Here is a 20,484-nt window from a genome sequence, read left to right as displayed (position 1 = left end):
TATTTTGAACCATTGATTTATAAATGTAACCAACTAACACGTGGATATAACAAATGCCATTTGTTTTAACAATTCCGAGCCAGAGTCATGAGATCTTTGGACTACATAATATGCACTTTTCCTTACGTATAATATATGTATTATTAGGAGCACTGACATTTATAGATTTTTACTTGCTAAACTAATACATGATAATACAATAATAAGAACACGATTATATGTAAATACAAATATTACTTACTTCACTTAAAAAAATTAAATGTACAAAAACAGAATTATTACAACCTTAAAGTAAAGAAACTCTAAGTGTGTATTCCGAATACAGAAGCGTTACTAGAGGAAATGCTACCGGCCCCCGTAGCCGAGCAGCTGAAGCGCGGACGGCGCGTGATGCCCGAGAGCTACGACTCCGTCACGATCTACTTCAGCGACATCGTCGGCTTCACCGCCATGTCCGCGGAGAGCACGCCGCTGCAGGTCAATATCAAATATTTTCTTCACAAACGAATCACACATAAGATATTTTCTGATCATTTTCTTTATAATAGACATTAAACATCCATAAGGAATTTTGTCTCATATAATAAACAAACGACAACTATTATTAACATTTTCCCGTACAAGTTTACACTGGAGCTTCATTAAGAAATATCTTATTTATTATTCAGACAAGTATTTGATACAATAAATTTCGTCATTACGTGTATCATACGTAATGACGAACCTGATAAATATTACCTGATATTACAATCATTTCAGGTGGTTGATTTTCTGAATGATCTCTACACGTGCTTCGATTCGATTTTAGAAAATTTTGATGTATACAAAGTGGAGACGATCGGCGACGCTTATATGGTGGTAAGTGTATTTTGATACTTCTAGTATAATTATTGCTTAAATTAAATTATATTTTCATTGTATTATTTACCAAAACACTTAATTTTTTTTTGTATAGAAACATATAATTTATTCTTCAAAACATTAACGTTTAAAAAAACAATATAATCTGAATGCTTCAAAATTCACAAGTTCTGTTAGGTAAAGACTTATTAATTGTGTTATTTATGAACTGAAAAAAATATTAATATTTTACATATTACAGAACATTAATTAAATATAACCAGTTATTGTTAAACAATCACAGTAAAAATAAAACAAATCGCAAGGGTAACCGTCCCGTTAGTTAAGATTACCTAATTAGTAAACTTTAACGAATGGAAGATGTGTCAGTGTCAGATAATAGCGATGTTGTGCGCGTCGCCAGGTGTCGGGGCTGCCCATCCGCAACGGCATCCTGCACGCGGGCGAGGTGGCGTCCATGGCGCTGGCGCTGCTCGCCGCCACGCGCGCCTTCCGCGTGCGCCACCGCCCCGAGCAGCGCCTGCTGCTGCGCGTCGGCCTGCACTCCGGTACGTGAGCCGCCGCTGCCGCCCTGTCCGCTTGGGCACGTTATAGGCGGGACAAAAATTAAACTTACTTCGATAATCAGTCAATCTGCCCGTTTACTTAAACTAAAAATATATCCGTTGTTTTGAGAATATATTCATACCTAAAAATATTGCCTTGTGTTCCTTTATGTACTTATAAAATAAGGTTAGGTAAGAATTGATCTCTAAAATATCAAATAAGCCAATATTAACCATCTCTGAATTTCCTTGTTTGTATTCGCAAATAAGTCGTTTGTAATCATTTCATTGTTAAAAGGATTTTTCCCTGGTCAAGTTTAAGTAATATAAGACTGTAATGAATTCAATGAATTCTAGTTTATGAATCCTTTCTACAGGCCCAGTGTGCGCTGGCGTCGTGGGACTTAAAATGCCTAGATATTGTTTATTCGGTGACACCGTCAACACCGCCAGTCGATTCGAATCTACGGGAGTTCGTAAGTGGAATATATTAAATAGTTAATTATTTAAAAGTTTTGTTATGAAACTTATAAAACTGATAATATCGCTAATTTAAACTTCATTTGTTTTTCAGCTTTAAAGATTCACTGCAGCGGTGCCTGCAAGATGTTGTTAGATCAACTAGGCGGGTACGTCCTCGACGAGCGCGGAATCGTGTCCATGAAGGGCAAGCGGGATCAGGTGACGTGGTGGCTGCGCGGGGAGGAGCCCGCCGCCGCCGCCGCGCGCGCTCGGCGCCGGGCGCACGCGCGCGACCCGCCGCCCGACCACCGCGACCACCGCGACCACCGCGACCATCGCGACCACCGCGGGCAGCGCAGCTCTCTTAAGACACGGAATTGGAAAAACCAAGTCGGCAGTTTGCACAGGTCTGTCATTCAAATATATCTCTAGTACGCACTAGATATGACGATCCCAACAGTCACTATTTTCGACTGACCTGACCTGACATTACTGTGGCTTTGCCATTCATTCAATGTAGGGCACGAACGGAGTGACGCTACTGATTCCAAAATCTAATTTAAAAAAAGATTAAATAAGAATTCAGTATTCAAGTAAGTAAAATTACTCATTGTTAGGGTGATTAAATACCTAGTTAATAATATCGTAATGCCACAATAGTAACAAGATTATTTATAGGCGACGCCATCCTACAATCCGTCAAATCTATTTGAACGACATTTTGTTACACTACGTCGAATGAAATGCGAAAAAGCAATAAAATTAGAGTTGTTTACGACGTTTTGGTCACGAGCAATCTATTCTCTATAAGTTATCTAACGCTGTATGCTTCAATAGTTTGATTAGATGACATAATGATATGATACGATAAGATTTATCGCTGCAGCGAACTCTACGTTCTAACTCTTACTAGTATTCGAACAAATTGTTTGCACGTAGGTTCTTGTCTATCGTAGAATATATGTCAACGGGCGACAATACACACGAGTTCGTTTGTATTACCAGTTGACAATATTACCGAAATATAATGTAAATGTAACTAACGTACTGTAGCTAACGAAAGAATCGCCGATTTAACATTATTTATATGCATTTTTCAATTATATTATATTATATATTACCTATGAATTATTTAATGTATTTTATAAATCACTAGCGACTAGGATAAAAATGGTTATTATGGGTTATAGCTAAGAGATATATACCAACAATCGCGGACTTTTTTGTAGACCTTTTGAAGGTGTTTACTGTAGTACATTATTTTGACACATCTCGTAGTATCAATTATTATACATATAAACCTTCCTCGTGAAGTACTCTATATATTAAATAAACGTCATCAAAATCCGTTGCATAGTTTTAAAGATCTAAGCATATAGACAGACAGCGAGAATTTTTGAATTGTTTAATACTATATATTTATTTAAAGTTAAGACACGCAAAACCCTAGCTCCGTAAGGATGTATTCCTGGGCAATGTACTATTTTCTGTCGGGTCAGATTGCCGTTCCATAGGATTATGAGAAAAAGAATTTATTGCACCAGTGGCACACGCTTGTGATCAATGCACTGCCGTCTCTTACGCTCAGTTGCATAGTCTCCTTTATGAAAGGCCGCCGTGGCTCCAATCGGTCAGAGGACATCTGAATTGATTGGCTGTAAGAAATTAAATCAAGATCTTTACCTATATCATCGTAATTTTGTTGCTTATACAAAAACGTTAACAGTCTCACACAATCATAAACTTTAGATATATCAAAGAATAGGTCAATTGTTAATCTAAAAAGCAATGAGTTTTCGCCTCGTTGTGCAAAAGGGACATTTACATATTTAGTTAGCTGTGTAATATTTTATGGTATCAGTTATTAAATGTACATACATCTAACATAATAATAATATACATGTTATGTTTGCAGGTGCTGCAGCTTAGAATCTCCAAAGAAACTTCGTTTTGCTTCTGGAAACCATTTAGAATCGCATACAGATAGCGTATTACACCATCGAAGTGATGAATACTTAATGGAAGTAAGTTTCATGTTTGATTAATATTTCAATTCTCATTAGCATTAAATGAGTTAAAGTCACTTGTACTTAAATTATCATAAAAATATTTTATTTAATTTGGACACAAAATAGGGCTGAATAGATTTGAATACTAAAATTGTATCTCTTATTTCATAAATATGACATATTCTTGTTTCCAAACGATAAAGGGATTTTCTATTATAATCTTAAAATTATATTACTAAGTCGTACATCAACACTAATGTGAGAGGATCGCATAGTGAATGTCGTGTCTCGATCCCAGGTGACGGGCGAGGGCCGCGTGTCGGCGGCGCGGCCCGAGCTGCTGGCGGCGCCCAGCCTGCGCCACGAGCACACCAGCGTGTCGTGCCCCATCATCGAGCAGGCCGAGACGCGCTGCGACGTGCGCCTCGTCGTCAACGGCCGCGACCCCGCCGGCGTGCCGCTGCTGGCCGACGCGTAGCCTCTAGTCAATGCCCGTCCGGATGGCGAGCTCGTCGTCGGCCCCCGGGGCCGGTTCGTAGCCGTGCGCGACTCGGTCGAGTCTGGGCGCCTTCTACCGATGCGGGGAACGCGGAAGCTTCGCGTTTACGTGACGCCGTCAAATAGGCGTTCGGTAGTGTTAATGTGATCTATGTCAGTATTATTAAGAGACCTTGTTCAATAGAAATTATTTAATAACATTAAACTCTTATTTCACAATTGACGGTAACATCGTTTTACTTACACATATTATTTACAACAGCATTTCATATACATATAGCGCAATATACACTTAGAGGGGAAGTTCGGCGCTCAGACGGCGGACTCGCGGTCGAGCAGGTGCGGCGCGCGGCGCAGCGACGACGACGTGCTGCGAGCGCCGCCGCCGAAGATGCCCAGCAGCCACGAGCGGATCGCGAAGCGAGGCATCTTAGCGCCGCTCTTCGCGTCCGCCACGTTCTCCAGCGAGCGCCACTTCTTGTAGAACTCGATGTAGTCCGAGTCGGGCACCTTGCGCTTCGGCCGGTCCAGCTTGTTACACAGGCTCGCTTTGCGCAGCAGCGGACTGTCCTCGTCGGCGCGCGGCGGGTCATCGGGCAGGCCGAACGCGTTGCCGTTGAAGAGCGAGGAGGAGACGGTCGCGATGGCCACCTCCACGTCCAGCGAGCGCGTGGTGTGGTGGCGGCGCAGGCGGCCGCGCGCCGACAGCACGTCCAGCGAGCGCGCCGGCCGCAGCGCCACGCCCGCCTCGCCCGCGCCCGAGCACGCCGTCGACGACGCGATCGAGCTCAGTGCGCGTCTGTTAGCGTATACGGACTTCAGTCGATGGAGCGAGATTATGTCACAAACTTTAGAGAAAAAGTCGCCTGATCCACTTTTGAAGTGATCAATACAATCATAATTAAAATATGGATATAAATTAATAAAAAAATAAATAAAAAGAAATAAAAAATCACACTGCAGTGACATCCAAACTCAGCTAAAATATTAGTTTACATGCCTACAAAGCTACACTCGTTAAAAGCAAACTTAGCACGGCAAAGAAGCGCATGGACCTGGAGGTGGGCGCGAGCGCGGCGCGGCGCGCGGCGGGCGACGCGGACGGCGGCAGCGACGCGCCGCTGTGCAGGCGCTGGCGCACGCGGGCCTCGCCTCGCAGCTCTGCGGGACAACCGACCGTATATACCGCTGGCCACCTGGCGCCCGCTCGCTGCGAGTCTATGCGATCGAATGGAGCGTTGCGATCGAAGCGAGTGGTTATATATTCGTGATTCTTTGATGGAACTCGAATATCCATGCGAATGTGGTTGCAAAATGCTCTCAAAAATGCTAAAGAAAATATCTTCAAACGTGAAAAAAATTATGTACGAGCGAATCTATTACCCGAAATAGAGGGATGTCTGGAATCCGTTAAGCGAGGACTTCTCCTGGGCCGACAGAACAGAGGGCGTTCCTCCCCTTCTACCGGCCTCTTCTGTATTGCCTTCTCCGTCGCACCGACTAACCAGTACGTTTGGAGCTAAAGAAATAGTTATATAATATTAATAATCAATTTATTGAAATAATTGTATTTTAACGGTGTCAAAGAAAAATGTGAGCATATAATGTTTATAACGAATCGAATCAAATAACTGACAATTATGCCATTTATCTGAATTCGGGAGTTTCATTTCTGACATTGACATCAAACAGAATTTCGTATCATTTAAATTTTTTTTTAAAAATAATATATTTTTTATGACTTTAAGACAACCCCGAGTTGAGATGGCAAGATTCTATTGATATTTGGCTACATACATAAATACAGTTAGACAACCACACTGTGGAGTTTTGAACTCCATAGGATGTTGTTCTTTACCTGTCCTTTTCCCTTGATGGGTATAGTCCCGCGCGGCTCCACGACGTACCCGCCCAGCTTGTCGAGCGCCTGCTTGCAGCTCGGCGAGATGTGTATGCGCAGCGGCTCCCCGTTGGACTCCATGCGCGAGGCCGTGTTCACGGTGTCGCCGAACAGGCAGTAGCGCGGCATGGTCAGCCCCACCACGCCCGCCACCACCGCGCCTGCCGAAACAATACGCCACGAATTTGTCAATATTATTTCATGATAATTTACATACTTCACTATCGATTACCTATTAAATTATCGCTAAATACAATTATTTTTTAATATTAATAAACTAATTATGAATACCTGTGTGTATGCCTATCCTTAATTTTAAAACTTCGTTCGGTCTGTGAGATATCTTGTGACTCTTGACAGCATTTAGCAGTTCCAGCGCCATTGATGCGATTTCTCCCACGTGTCTGTCGTTATTTCTTATCGGTAGGCCCGACACCTGACAATGTTAAATAACACACCCCACATTTACAAAAATCAACATGACTGTATCACTCACAGTCCTTGATTTAACATAATATATAAAGAGTATTTAATTAGATTAAGTTAAGAATGATGAAATTAAAAACTACGTACCACCATATAAGCATCCCCGATGGTTTCAACCTTGTACACGTCGTAGCCTCGTATGATCCTATCGAACACGGTGTACAGGTCGTTGAGGAAGTTGACGACCTGCAGCGGCGTGCTCTCCGCGGACATGGCGGTGAAGCCGACGATGTCGCTGAAGTAGATCGTGACGGAGTCGAACGACTCCGGCTCGACGCCCTCGCCCGTCGTCAGCCGACGAGCGACTGATCTGAAACAATATCACGGATACGGTTAACATTTACTGTGTACAGTTCAGTGTTTTACTACTACTATTAACTAATAAATTTTAATTACTATTTACTACAGAATAGGAAACACAAAAAAATATAAGTATGACAATTTTCATTAATTAAATCTTAAATTTGTTGAAAAATTATTATTTAGGATTAGATAGTAGATTCTTAGGAAATAATATAAAAAAAATTAACATACATAACCCGAAAGTCATAGAGATAATGAAAATTTGACTAGTTTTTACATTAAATATCATGCCGAATGATGCACTACTAAAAATCATAATATCTACATTTCTACATAATTAACATATTTATAAATCAAGAATAATATAATTAAATGATAATAAAACAATTACTGCTGCATATATGTATTAAGTAACTTGAAAAAACTCACAACATTGTCCTCGTCCAAATCCACACAAGATTAAATTATAAGAAAAAAATTGAGCACCCTGTTATAAATCTAAAATATCATATACCTGCAAATTTTACTTACGTTATCAAATAAAAAAAAATATATTAAAAACATGCTAGAAAAGTGTTAAACATTACTATGTAATATTGATACATCTACATATGGACTAAGTATGATCGAAAATAAGCTACGAAATTGCCAACACCGACTAAAATGCATATGTTAAACCACAACCCAAGCAAGCTCTTAGTACCATCTATCGGAAAACCTAATTACAATAATAACTAGTGAGAAGCGACGTTCCGGCACCTACAGCATGAGACCAACTGAATTAACTACAATCACCAGTAGAGAGTTAATTACCTCAAGAAATTTTCACGACATTTCTATAATGGATTCAACCCCCACATCTGGAAAAGAACACAAGTACAACAAATTGAATACAAATACATTTTTTTCCTTTTGTTACGAGAGCATGTACTACTGTTTTACATCAAGTCCATGTCGATGGAACTATTGACTTTTTGAACCCCGGAATGGACGAAATTAATGGATTTAATGAAGAAAAAATGGCACACGAACTTTTATTTGTTTTGTAATATATCAATCATATCGCTACTGATGGAACACAGATTCTACACCCTAAGCAACCCTAAGCACCCAAAACAAATTATCCAATAGTGTATATATTTATTTAAAATTTATAGCGTATCAAAAAACCTCTTATTGATCATCGAATATTAACCATCTGTCGCATAAAATGAAATCAAGGCATGACATAATGAGAACGACTTGACTGGACTGAATGTAAACCAGTACCACCGCTGCGGTCGGCCAGAAGCGCGGTGCGGCTTGTTGTATTTGCGTCTTCCTCGTCTGTGCTTACGTTAATATTAGTTACAACATTACGTACCTTAATTAGTAACGATTACATCACCTCGCTTAATACTGAGTCCAAATCTAACATGCACATTTTCTTAATTTATATAAACTTCTCAATTTTAGAATAGATGTACGAGATTATAATGACTTTATATACAGTGTGATATGACGTCAACAATATGTGAAACAGTTTTTACAATTCTGCAAGAGTGATTATTTCGTTTTAAAAATAATACAACCGAAAAATTGCTTGCTTTATTACATCAATTTAATGTACAATTATTCAATTTTATATTATACTTTTACGAACCTTATAAGATTATTGTATGGATTACAAGAGCAAAATGAATGTGAAGTGTTTGAGCGTGAAAAACAAATTTCGTTCATTGAATATTAACGATGTTTGCACATACGAGTCGAAGGGGATATTTAAATCGATTGTACATTTTAAAACATACACAACAATTAATGAAGCCACATCGAAAGTTAAATCAGGTGACATTAAAACCACATTGATGCCAGAGCATTCGGAAAAGCAGACAGGGGCCACTTACTTTGGTAGCATTCTGTGGAGCAAGTCTTCGGTCTTCTGCTTCTCTTCTATCAGTAGCCTCGTTCTCTCATTGACTAGTTCTTCTAAATTATTAGCGTACTTCTCCATCATATCCATCATTTGATCCATAATATTTCTAGATCTACGAAAAAAAAAACGATGTAATATTTGTCACGGAAGTGGAAAAGAAAGCCTAATACGTCACATTCTTTAGAATTTACAACCATCGCCCTAACATCGAGGGCGCGTCGGACACGTACTTGCCGGACTTCATCTTCTTGAGGCGGGTGCGCAGCGCGGGGAAGTCGGGGCGCACGGCGGGGTCGTCGGCCCAGCAGTCGCGCATGCAGGCCAGCACGTAGTCGTCCGCGTCCAGCGCGCGCGTGTCGGGCCGGAACGCCTCCTCGCCCTCGCGCCGCGGCCGCTTCACGCGCTCCACGATGTCTGCGGGCGGGCGCGGCTACGTTACTATCGTGGGGAGCTTGTTCGCGGTGACACATCTTACTTTCGTTTCTGCGTTTGTTCTCAAGTTAGGGATAATTCATCAATATTACACCGAAAAAGACGCTGTTTTTCCTGCACCGATTCTACTCGAGTTAGAAATTCTTCAGTATCGAATGTAAACTTTGAGACGAAGATTAACCCGAATTGGAATATTTACGGATCTCTTAACGATAGTACCGAGGGTGCCTAGTGCGAACTTTACGCTTACTGCATTGAAAAGTCTGCTCTGTATCGTGTCCTCACCTTTAGGCTCCAGAGTGGTGGCGCCGAAGGGTCCTCGTCGGGCGATTATTTCGTACAGAATTATGCCAAAAGCATAAACGTCACCTTTCTGCGTTCCTCCGACGGTACCGTTTGGATCATCTAACTGTCGCAGTAACTCTGGCGATTTCCATAGTAAGCCTGCAAAAATTACGTTGATTAATATTAAGAAGATATTATATTTGTAACGAGTATGTATTATTTTCATTTTTTGAGGTACTTTTAATGACAGACAAAATTTAAATATTTTATTTTTATTAGCTATAACTATGAGTTATTTACAAGGTACTCCCAAAAATATTTCGCAAATTGGCACCGATATTGTCACAACGTGGACATATATATATATATAAGATGGGCAAATGGGCCACCTGATAGTAAGTGGTCACCACCGCCCATAGTCCTTGACGCTGTAAGAATTAATAACCATTCCTCACAATACATCAAGGCACCGCCGATCTTATGAACTAAGATGTTATGTCCCTTTTGCCTGAAGTTACCCTGGCTCACTCACCCTTCAAACCGGAAAGCAACAATACTAAGGATTGCTAACCTACCCAGACGGGCTTGCCCAAAGCCCTGCCACCAAGTAAAGGTTATAAAGATTTCTTGAGAAGAACAATAAATATAGAGCAATTTTATTCGATATGTGACGTAAAATGCTTGTTGTGATACTGACTTTCTTGACGTCACGTCAATAGTGTCACAGCTATGATAAGAAATAAGTTTTTTCTTTAGTTATAACTTGTATAAGGATTGCATAGATATTATCATGCCTTGTGAAAATATTATTTGTGTCTGTCGTTATCAATGAACGATTTGAATTCAATATAATAAAGATCATCTAACGACTCACTCACCTCTATAATATTGATGCTCCCCGATGAAATCATTTTCAGCGCAATATCTTAATTCGTGGAGCCCAAAATCAGTTACCTAAAAATAATATAAAATTTATCAATTAATTTTACTTATCGTTTTCAAATTAATTCAATAATATGAGAAAATGTTACATAGTAACTAGTTTAAATTATTTGTCATTACCTGAAGCATCCACCTCGATGTGACGACGCAATTCGAAGACTTGAGATTTCCGTGGAAGATTAATGGCGATGAGTGAATAAAACTCATACCCTGAAATTAAATTTATAATTAATCGCGCATCGACCGTCGACAAAATTTCAATATCGGAGTACGACTGAAGCAATGCGACACAAGCTTAAGGGATCTGACAAAAGATAAGACACGAATAACGATATAAAGTATAATATGATTAATTATTACAAATACGTTGCTTAAGACGAGTTGAGAAAGTAAGATAACTAAAATGAGAACATACATGTCGTGTTGCTCAGAAACGTTGACGCATCCCTTGAGACAAAGTGAAATTTGGCGTCAACGAGACACTAAGAATGAATCATGTAATTTTATCAGAACTGTATATTTTGGTAACTGTAATTATGTTATACATAGTATGACGAGGAAAATAAATGATTACCCGTCGCAGCATACCGTATTGTTTGCATAATAAATATATTAAAACTATACCTTGATGAGATCGTGCACCAGAGAAGATATAAACATCTTATCCAGCTTTATATCTTCGTTTTCAATTATATCCTGCAAAGACAATACAAATATTTTAGTACTTATATGATTTTTATGCTATACCTTGCATTCGGACGTCGATGCGAAAGGTCAAAATATTTGTAAGTATAATTATTCAGACAACAAAATCAGGTTAAAAACCTACGTTTCTCAAGGAAATAGAAGAGAGAGCGAGTGAGAGCAACGTCTCAGTGACTCACATACAAGCTCCCCTTGGCGCAGTAGTCGGTGATGAGCAGGACGCGCAGCGGCTCGATGACGGCGCCGATGAAGGAGTTCAGGTTGTCGTGGCGCAGCTCGCGCAGCAGGCGCATCTCCTTCATCACGTCGCGCGATATGTCCTGCGACACACACACCACACACACACTTAGCATCACGAGTACAATACAGATAGTTATACTATTTTCGTTTACCGTGATACAGAAATTACTCTTTATTATTCCATTTCATAGACGCTTGGTAACTGGAGGTCATGTAAACGGCGCTGAATTAAAAACTTATTCCTGTACAATGTACAAGTATAACGTATAACAACCCTTTTTCTAGAAATGACGAACCTAGGTGGGTTCTTATCGGAATTCTACAATAAAAAGCAGTATGACAGTAAAAACCTTGTATAGCCCATTTCAAGCGTAAGGATAGAGATACACAAACTTTAAATATGCATATTCCATGGGATTTGTTAATAATGCTATCTGTTACTTATTGAATACAAACAGTCTTTGGTTAATATATCTTAATTTATGCGGCAATATTATTCCACTAACCTATATTCACTTAAATTTTACTTCCAAATTCTCAAAACTTTGGCAATATTAAAAACCATTGGAATAGGCTATAGTGTAATCACGATTGACTCAGTATAAGCTGAATACTTACTTTCTTTTTAGTGAATTTCAGTTCCTTTATTCTCACTACGTTTCCCTTGTACTGCGCCGTCGTCGTAAATATTTGTGTACAACATCTGCTCTCACAAGATATCCCACTAGCTAAACTTAACTGTAAGTAAAACAGTACACATTTCCTCATTAATATTTATAAAACTGTGTGTTATACATAATTATCATAGCTTATATAATATATATTTATATATTACCTTACTGGGCGACAACATAAGACCACTACCTAAGTAGCCGGCTATTTCTTGCTGGTCTATTTTCCACAACAATCCTTCTATCTCTTGTTCTATTTTCCACTTTCTATAAATGCTTATAGTAACTACGAGGGCACAGAATAATGTCACAGCTAATGTCCCCGCGACTACCAGGGACGTTATCTGTGAGTCATCCTTCGGACATTTTTCATTAAGGAAACCACATGAAGGTTCGTCTTCAGGCTTAACGCTATCCGGCCAGTCGATTGGCAGGCGGGGATTTAATTTATATTCCTGTAAAACAAATAAACATTTATGGAAAAAAAAAAAAAAAACAAAATATGTGTGGACATAGATTTTCCACGATCATATAGAAAATCATACACATAGGTTTACAGGCTAATAATAATAAAACTTCACAGTACGACGCTTACTAACGAAACAGTAACCACAAAAGTCAACGTGCGCAATGAGTGCGCTCAGCGAGAGCCGCCGCATGCCACACACCGGGTTCCAGGGGCACTCTCTTCTCTCAGTATGCTATATACTTCATAAAAACGTCAATTTCAAATGTCAATTTGGATTGTTTTTACTCATTACTTCTGTTTGAGATAACTTAATTAATGAGATATCCTTAGTTAGGTATTTCATACCACATCAATGTAAAAAATAAATTAATGGTATAATTGTTTGATGAATATAATATGATAGCAGGTTGGAAGGTTTCCGTGACTCACAGGAAATTCACGACTGCTCTGTTGGAAGTGTCCGACGGGTATCATGCTGTATGTGCAGTTGACGTCATCATCCGTGAAGTTGGCAGGTTTGAAGGCGAGCACGGAGAAGTTACCCTCGGAGTCTGCTCGTTCGTCCAAACGAATCGACATACCAGATACACCTATGCAATTTGAAACGTTGTGTTAGATATAAATGATGCATTATTATTCGTAGAACTAACAATGAAGCACAAAATTCTCTGTAAACTGTCTGTCACAAAAAAAAAAACTGTGAGAGTAAAACCGCCTTTACGCAAAAAAATGTCTACTAAAATAATTGAAAAGCATGGTTGGAAATATTTTATTTATTTGAAAATGAACCACTTACTTTTAAAAGGAGTTATACGAATCATTTTGGAAACAATAACAGATCCACTGGTAGCGATGCTCATTAATTTTTGGTAAGTAATAGTTTCATTTTTCTGTGTTGTTTCCTCTTCTATGAGACTGTGTAGAGCGGTCGCGTAGAGCTTCACAGAATCATACAGATACGCGGCGTATATCGACACGAACTGAAATGTAACATCATATAAAGTCATACGAAACGTTCGAAGTGCGTTCGGCCCTCGAGGATACCGCGACACGGTGCATCACCTTGTTGAACCTGTTCTCGAAGACGGCGGGCAGCGGGAACTCGAAGGGCTTCATGCTGTTGTAGACGCGCACCTTGCCCGTGAAGTACTCGTAGCTGCCCTCGGGCTCCGACGACACGACGACCAGCAGCGACTGCGCGCGCTTGCGGAACTCCGCCGTGTTGGGGCACACCAGCTTCGACGCGCGGTCCTCCGTCTCTGCAACACAAGCGCGCCGCGGGTGATAACCGACTTGCTGCTGATCCACTCGATTATTTTAATTCCATTGTCCATTTATTTTAATTTCAAATCGGTCGTAATTCGAGCGCTATTTTAGTTACCCTAAGGCAGAAATATAAGTGCATGTCGAATAAAGACGCAGAGCAACTAGAAACTTACAAGAGCAAAAACTAATCTAAACTTTCTACTGTATATTTTAATTGCTAATATAAATAGATATCATTAGAAATTAGACCACAAAATCTTGGTCCAATAAATTTTGTAACAAAAAATACTTACTTATTAAATATTTTAAAGAATCCTTCGGCGAGTAAGTCATCATGTCGACGAATATGACCATGTACTCTCCCTTCACAAATAATTGCAATGATTCCATGGCTGTCATCATATCTATTAGGCCAGCGGTTGAACCCAAGAACACATATACTGAAAGAGACAAACTCAAATTATACAAATGGCAAAACAACTTGGTTCATTATTTTTTTTGTATTTTTTTTATAAGGAATACTGTGTACGAATGGGGAATCTCCTATTCTCGATTCAACGCTAGGCGGCCCTTAAACCATAGCGCTATTGACGCTTCACATCAATCTATTTATTTATTAAATACTGATCCCTGAATCTAATTCACAGAAGTTAATTGATTGATTATATGTTTTTATCCGCCACGTACTAAATCAAACAAATAATATATCGTTATTTGTTTGATTTAGTAAAACAACTTTCTATGTTTACATAATCAATACATATTTGACACGGACCAGACCGGATCCCTCGGTAGAATCTATATCTCCAAAAAGATGACTTCTCAATAACACGGTAGATTTGTCAATGATTGATTATATGTAAAAACCTACGTAAACAAATCATTATCTACGTATCATTTTAAGTTGTTATTTATGTTTAATTTATAATTTTAGTTGTTACTGTCTCAACAATCAGCTATGCTACGAATTATGTTTTACTTATTTGTGAAAATTTGGTTGTTTGGTCACTTTTTCCCTTGATATCTTAATTGCCTTCCCATAAAAATAAGACCGATAGAAAACAAATTACACTTACTTCGAGTTCTGTTCTTAGTGTCCTGTATGAACTGGTACCAGAATCCAGGAGCGCAGCAAGTCATCTTCTCCTCGCAACACTTGAAACCGTCGATGACCGGTCGCTGATGGTTCACGGTCATGTTATTCTTCTTCGCGTGGTTCTCTAACGTCAACGCCACCGTCACCCACGACTCCTCATATAGGATCGAGAACTTATTCCATCTGTAGTATCGAAGCAACGATATGACAGATTTGGTCGCCTGAAATTGTATTTACACGCGTCGTTTATATTTTACTATAAAAACATTATCACTAAAAAATATTTTAATGTTATCACTGCCAACCTGCGTATCCGGAGGTTCCAATCTTGCGAAGTTCGACAACGTTGACGTTTGGTAATCCGAACATTTCTATAACATAAAAAAAGAATTTGATTAGCAAGACAAAGCTGAATATTCCAATCTGAGTCTACAAAAAAAAAATGTTTTCTCTAAAAGTCATTTAATTAAAAATAAAAGTCCGTTCTCTATTCGTAAGTAGAATTATATAATACGTATATATAGAACTAGTTTATTTTTGAATAATTTAATTTTGAATTTTACCATATAAGGGATTGCTTTAGGACCTATTTTTATTGAGACATTCTCAAAACAATGTACTGTCGCGACTCACATAAGATATCATTGGTAAGTTCCTAGACTGGGCTATGATGGCCTCGGTGTGGCAGCGACCCTCAGGGCCGAAGAAGGCGACGACTCCCGAACAACTCATGTCGGTGAGCAGACGCGTGGCCGTCACCGTGTCGCACTTCGTATCTTTCCATTCCAGCAGCAGTCGCACGTCGGGTAGCAAATCTGTGCCATTGTTGATCTGAAAAAAAAAATCGATTCATTCTTGCTTCTTAGAATGAACTCAAAAACTCGCATCACATGATTTCAATTAATTTAACCGATAAATTAGTATATTTTCTTGAATAAGGGCAACTATCTCGACCGTAGAGAATCACAAAAATCTTTAGAAACATCAGGCAAAACCTTTACATTACATAAATATTTTTGTTTTCACTACAAGTCAATCATGACACACTTACTATAAATGTATAATGGTTCATACGAAGAGCTAACTCCCAATATAATTTCCTTTGTAACTACCCTACTCAGAACTAATAAATCTATAACATACATATGAGCCAGTCACAAAGCAAGTATTCAATGAACACCATCTGTAATATATAGAAACTGTCTGCCTTATTCGTAAACTACACGTGACACAGTAAATATTTGCCGGCCGAAATTGGGAACTGGGATGTCAATATTTGAAACGATGTCAGTTTACATTCGAGAGTATTGCCTTAATGTAGGTTACAGAAAACTTTCTAAATTAAGTAGTTTCTGTTCTATATAAAACATTTTAGACGAATAACGATTTCATTTCTTTCTCGTGCTTATAATATAAACAGGAAAAATCAACTATAACGTAATCAACCATCACCAAAAAGGTCAATTAATACTCAAACAAACCTCCTCGAGGGCCATAGAAAGGGCCCCAGAGATGGCGAGACCCTGTCTGTCTCTGTGCTCGCCTTTAATGGAGGGTAGGTATCCGATGGTAAGGTTGTACTTTTTAGCGGGTGCGGCGACCGAAGGCCCGGCCAGTAGCCCCAGCGCCGCGAGTAGGAGCACTCGCGCACCGTGCCACATGCCGTCGCCTTCACCGCGGTACTAGCACCTGCAACAAACGCAAGGCATCGTTACACTGCTCCCACGTGTAAGCCTTAATAGAATAGACGATTCAGAAACCAATACTAGTAATAGTTGGAAACACCTGCTTGTATCGACTTTTAATCAAAAATCGAGCGTCATCGCAAATTAATAAATTATTACCAAGTATTCGAAACATTCGAACACATTTAAAAAAGTCACATTACAACAACGCTACACATATCTTATGACTATTAGACCAAGTGTCATGTTTTGGTTATAAATAACACCCATTTTATGTTGAACATAATTAATAAACATATTTATTATGACTAGACAAATTAATGATAAGTAAATTTTAGGTGATATAAGTTTAGCATGTTAAATCCGATCCGAGATGGCCCAGTGGTTAGAACGCGTGCATCTTCACCGATGATTTCGGGTTCAAACCCAGGCAGGCACCACTGAATTTTCATGTGCTTAATTTGTGTTTATAATTCATCTCGTGCTCGACGGTGAAGGAAAACATCGTGAGAAAACCTAATTTCAACGAAATTCTGCCACATGTGTATTCCGCCAACCCGCATTGGAGCAGCGTGGTGGAATATGCTCCAAACCTTCTCGTCAAAGGGAGAGGAGGCCTTTAGCCCAGCAGTGGGAAATTACATTTAAATTATGCTGCTAATGCTAATGTTAAATCATTCCATATCTTCAAAATGAACAAAATAAATCACAATAAAACCTTACAACGTTTTTTATTTCATACGGAAACGTTAATTTTGTTATCAAAATGTAAATATTGTAGCTAACGACTCAAAACGATATAATTAGTACCCGCGATAATGATAGCCAATGACTAAAAATAGATTAATAAAAACAAAGGATCATTATAAGTTTTATGTTTACGAAAGCACTTTTGCCGTTGCATTATATTTCCAAGTACATACATAACAAAAAGCAAATCGACTCAAATTAAACACATATTGAACAAATAATATTGATGACAAACTAACATACTCAAGAACTCCACGTTTTAGTTTTGAAAAATAAAGTTACAAAATATAACTACGGTTCTATCAAGAAGAAAAAAAAAATTATGTTACTGAAATATAAAAGAAACTATTTCATTTATCCAAAAAGGGTCGAAGAAATATCGCGCCTTAGGTTAAAACTGTCATATTTTATCGAAATAAATAAATACCTCATCTTGGTTTGTCTTAAATTAACAAATTTTCTTGATTATAAGTGGAACTAGATTTTTTTTGTGGCATAGGTTGGCGATCCGTCGAATGGGCCATATAATAGTAAGTGGTAACCACAGCACATAGACTTTACATCACCAAGGCGCCACCAACCTTGGGAACTGAGATGTTATGTCCCATGTGCCTGTAATACACTGGCTCACTCAAACTTTAAACAGGAACACGTCTATATTAAGTATTGCTGCTTGTTGTTAAAATATATGATGAGAAGGAAGTAGGTACCTAGACGGGCATGTGCAATGCCCTATCTACAAGCACATTTTATTGGTACTGTTCTCTCTTAGAAAAGGTGATAATAATTGAGAACATCTATTTCTGTAAGTTAATAAAAGGAAGACTTCCTGTGGCGCGTTTTCCGCCCTCAAATGTAGGAATTACTTCCCTGCTGTCAACTAAGTAATTGGCTCGCAGCCGGCGACCGATTAAACCAATTGACATGACGTTATTTTGACAAAGTGACTCCGGCGAATAAAACTTCTACAGCTTAGTGTCCAAAGATCACTGCAATTAGTCATTGACAAACAATTTATAGTGAGGTAGAAATTAATTTTTGTATTGTTACATTCATTAAAACAACTGACAACAAAAATGAAAGTAGAATATGCTTTCAATTCATTCTTTTTTATGTTTGATCCGTGGCAAATAAAAGACGCCTATCGAAGAATTAGATAGGCGTATTCTCTTAGAAATTTAATCAGCAATATTAACAAATAAAAGTTGTGCTGTTTATGAGTAGTTGAAACACACAATTAAAAACTTAGAATTAACGAACATACTAAAAAATAAATGAATCTTAAGGAAGTAATATACTTATTAAATTGTCAAGTTGCATTAGTACTTTAGACTTAGTTTTTTTCTTAAGATTTTAGACATCATTTGCGGCGCCATTGAAAATAGGTGATATAAATTTACTTTTTAAGCTTAAGCTAATTTATGAAACATAATAAAATAAATGTTATGCAATGCAAATGCAATTGCAATTCCATACACATCGTATGGAAATATATTTAAGAACAATTAAATACGTATTGATTAAACAAATTTTGAAATAAATAAAATCTTAACCATAAAAAACCGAAATGAAAAAAAAAAGAATTTACGAATAGAATAAACTCTTTTCAAATCCGTTTAAACAGAATTTTCATATCATGATACCTTATAGTTAGCATAATATATCATATGTTTTGTGAGATACAGTTATTACGTCAACGCAATCAGAGAGAAAATCGCCGAACGGGTGTTTACATGGCGAACGCTAGCAAAACTAAAATGGATAAAATCTAAAACTTTAAATGAATATATTGTAGATCTTACTCTTCGAGAAAGTATTTCGCGTCATTAACGTCTCTTTATACCGGTATATTACATGAACACTGTTTAGATGACATTGTAAATTCTTATGTAACATGAAACTTAACTCAATTTTTTGTAATATTATCTGTGGCAGTAATTTAATTTATTGTCTATTTATAATATTAGCTCATTTTTGTTTTATGGACTTTATGAATATAATTTATAAAAAAAAATACCCTATTGTTCTTTGTTGTTTGTTTCACGCTACTTCTTATTCGTGCTTTTTAGGTAATAATAACCTCAATTTAATGTTAAATTGTGGTGTTCGAGGAAATAATTAATAATTAGTATAAATAAATAAAAAATGAAATGATCAGGTAATACTTTGCTGTAAATCTATTATAGGAACGATTATTTTTCTATGTTCCAATAATAAAACCCAAAGATATAGGCTAACAGCAACAACTAGGATTGTGGTGCTACAGAAGCGCGGGCGTCGGACGGATACGATGCAAACCAGCAGCGACACCGATCTCGCCTTGAGATAACGTCAGCGATAACGCTCCGAGTTATTTTTAGACATTAATAAAAAGGTAATGTAGCTAGATTAACTTTTCGCGGAATAGACGATATTTACAGGAATCTACATACATATTTAAAGACATTCAATCAAATTAAAGCGAATGAAATAGATTTATAAAAATGTCATACACATTAAACTTCTGTTGATTTAAGTATTTTGTAGAAAACGACTTGGCCCTTTTTAACCTCGCTCAAGTCGAATTCAATAATTATTATTATGTTACGCCGTCAATACCGACCACGTGGTTGATTGATGTATTTTGTGTTTGACGCAACTATAAAATGACAGCTAAAAAGTTAATAAAGTAAAATGGTAGCATCACATGCTGCTGCTTGCATCAGCAGAAAAACAAATGGAACGAAGAGGGAAATAATTTATTCTTGTAACAATAACAGCTAAGTAACAGCTTCAATATTTAATACATTTTCTCTAAATCCTTAAAATTATCGACGTGGTTACCTTTAGTGAATTAATTTTTATTGAACCACCGTTTTGGTTGCCCAACTATATTATCTAAATTTTTGCAAAAAATGTCCCTTTATTATTACGTTTGCGATAGAACAGTAGAAAAATTAATACATTTTTCACAAGAGCTTTGAC

At 38.0% G+C, this 20,484-nt stretch overlaps 3 protein-coding genes across 8 annotated transcripts in view; 2 read left to right on the top strand and 1 right to left on the bottom strand.

The window, feature by feature from the left end:
- LOC113399923 (guanylate cyclase 32E) overlaps positions 1–4,600 on the top strand; it is a 43,254-nt gene extending 38,654 nt beyond the window's left edge. For both annotated transcript variants that reach the window (XM_064215665.1, XM_064215666.1), the window contains exons 20-26: positions 326–477; positions 760–858; positions 1,265–1,409; positions 1,784–1,882; positions 1,981–2,275; positions 3,784–3,892; positions 4,176–4,600. In XM_064215665.1, coding sequence (XP_064071735.1) covers positions 326–477; positions 760–858; positions 1,265–1,409; positions 1,784–1,882; positions 1,981–2,275; positions 3,784–3,892; positions 4,176–4,355 — 1,079 coding nt within the window. In that variant the 3' untranslated portion in view covers positions 4,356–4,600. The remainder of the gene's footprint in view (positions 1–325; positions 478–759; positions 859–1,264; positions 1,410–1,783; positions 1,883–1,980; positions 2,276–3,783; positions 3,893–4,175) is intronic.
- Positions 1–20,484, top strand: part of LOC113400071 (probable cytosolic iron-sulfur protein assembly protein Ciao1) — a 100,074-nt gene that overhangs the window by 12,925 nt on the left and 66,665 nt on the right. The gene's annotated exons all lie outside the window — the stretch shown is intronic.
- Positions 4,549–20,484, bottom strand: part of LOC113399922 (receptor-type guanylate cyclase Gyc76C-like) — a 32,562-nt gene continuing 16,626 nt past the window's right edge. For 3 of the 5 annotated variants that reach the window (XM_026639199.2, XM_026639200.2, XM_064215663.1), the window contains 23 exons: positions 16,567–16,774; positions 15,719–15,916; positions 15,391–15,456; positions 15,066–15,306; positions 14,283–14,429; positions 13,786–13,982; positions 13,520–13,703; positions 13,153–13,313; positions 12,419–12,709; positions 12,202–12,321; positions 11,523–11,663; positions 11,263–11,334; positions 10,759–10,848; positions 10,575–10,650; positions 9,697–9,855; positions 9,210–9,393; positions 8,951–9,091; positions 6,849–7,071; positions 6,567–6,711; positions 6,234–6,436; positions 5,759–5,894; positions 5,431–5,536; positions 4,549–5,174 (listed from right to left, as the gene is read on the bottom strand). In XM_026639199.2, coding sequence (XP_026494984.2) covers positions 4,688–5,174; positions 5,431–5,536; positions 5,759–5,894; positions 6,234–6,436; positions 6,567–6,711; positions 6,849–7,071; positions 8,951–9,091; positions 9,210–9,393; positions 9,697–9,855; positions 10,575–10,650; positions 10,759–10,848; positions 11,263–11,334; positions 11,523–11,663; positions 12,202–12,321; positions 12,419–12,709; positions 13,153–13,313; positions 13,520–13,703; positions 13,786–13,982; positions 14,283–14,429; positions 15,066–15,306; positions 15,391–15,456; positions 15,719–15,916; positions 16,567–16,746 — 3,948 coding nt within the window. In that variant the 5' untranslated portion in view covers positions 16,747–16,774 and the 3' untranslated portion in view covers positions 4,549–4,687. Of the gene's footprint in view, positions 5,175–5,349; positions 5,537–5,758; positions 5,895–6,233; positions 6,437–6,566; positions 6,712–6,848; positions 7,072–8,950; positions 9,092–9,209; positions 9,394–9,696; positions 9,856–10,574; positions 10,651–10,758; positions 10,849–11,262; positions 11,335–11,522; positions 11,664–12,201; positions 12,322–12,418; positions 12,710–13,152; positions 13,314–13,519; positions 13,704–13,785; positions 13,983–14,282; positions 14,430–15,065; positions 15,307–15,390; positions 15,457–15,718; positions 15,917–16,566; positions 16,775–20,484 lie in introns of those variants that run through there. The other 2 variants (XM_026639201.2, XM_064215664.1) reach the window with 2 other exon arrangements.

This window comes from Vanessa tameamea, chromosome 8 (genome assembly GCF_037043105.1).
Source record: "Vanessa tameamea isolate UH-Manoa-2023 chromosome 8, ilVanTame1 primary haplotype, whole genome shotgun sequence".
NCBI lineage: Eukaryota > Metazoa > Arthropoda > Insecta > Lepidoptera > Nymphalidae > Vanessa > Vanessa tameamea.
This window is presented reverse-complemented; position numbering and strand designations above follow the sequence as displayed.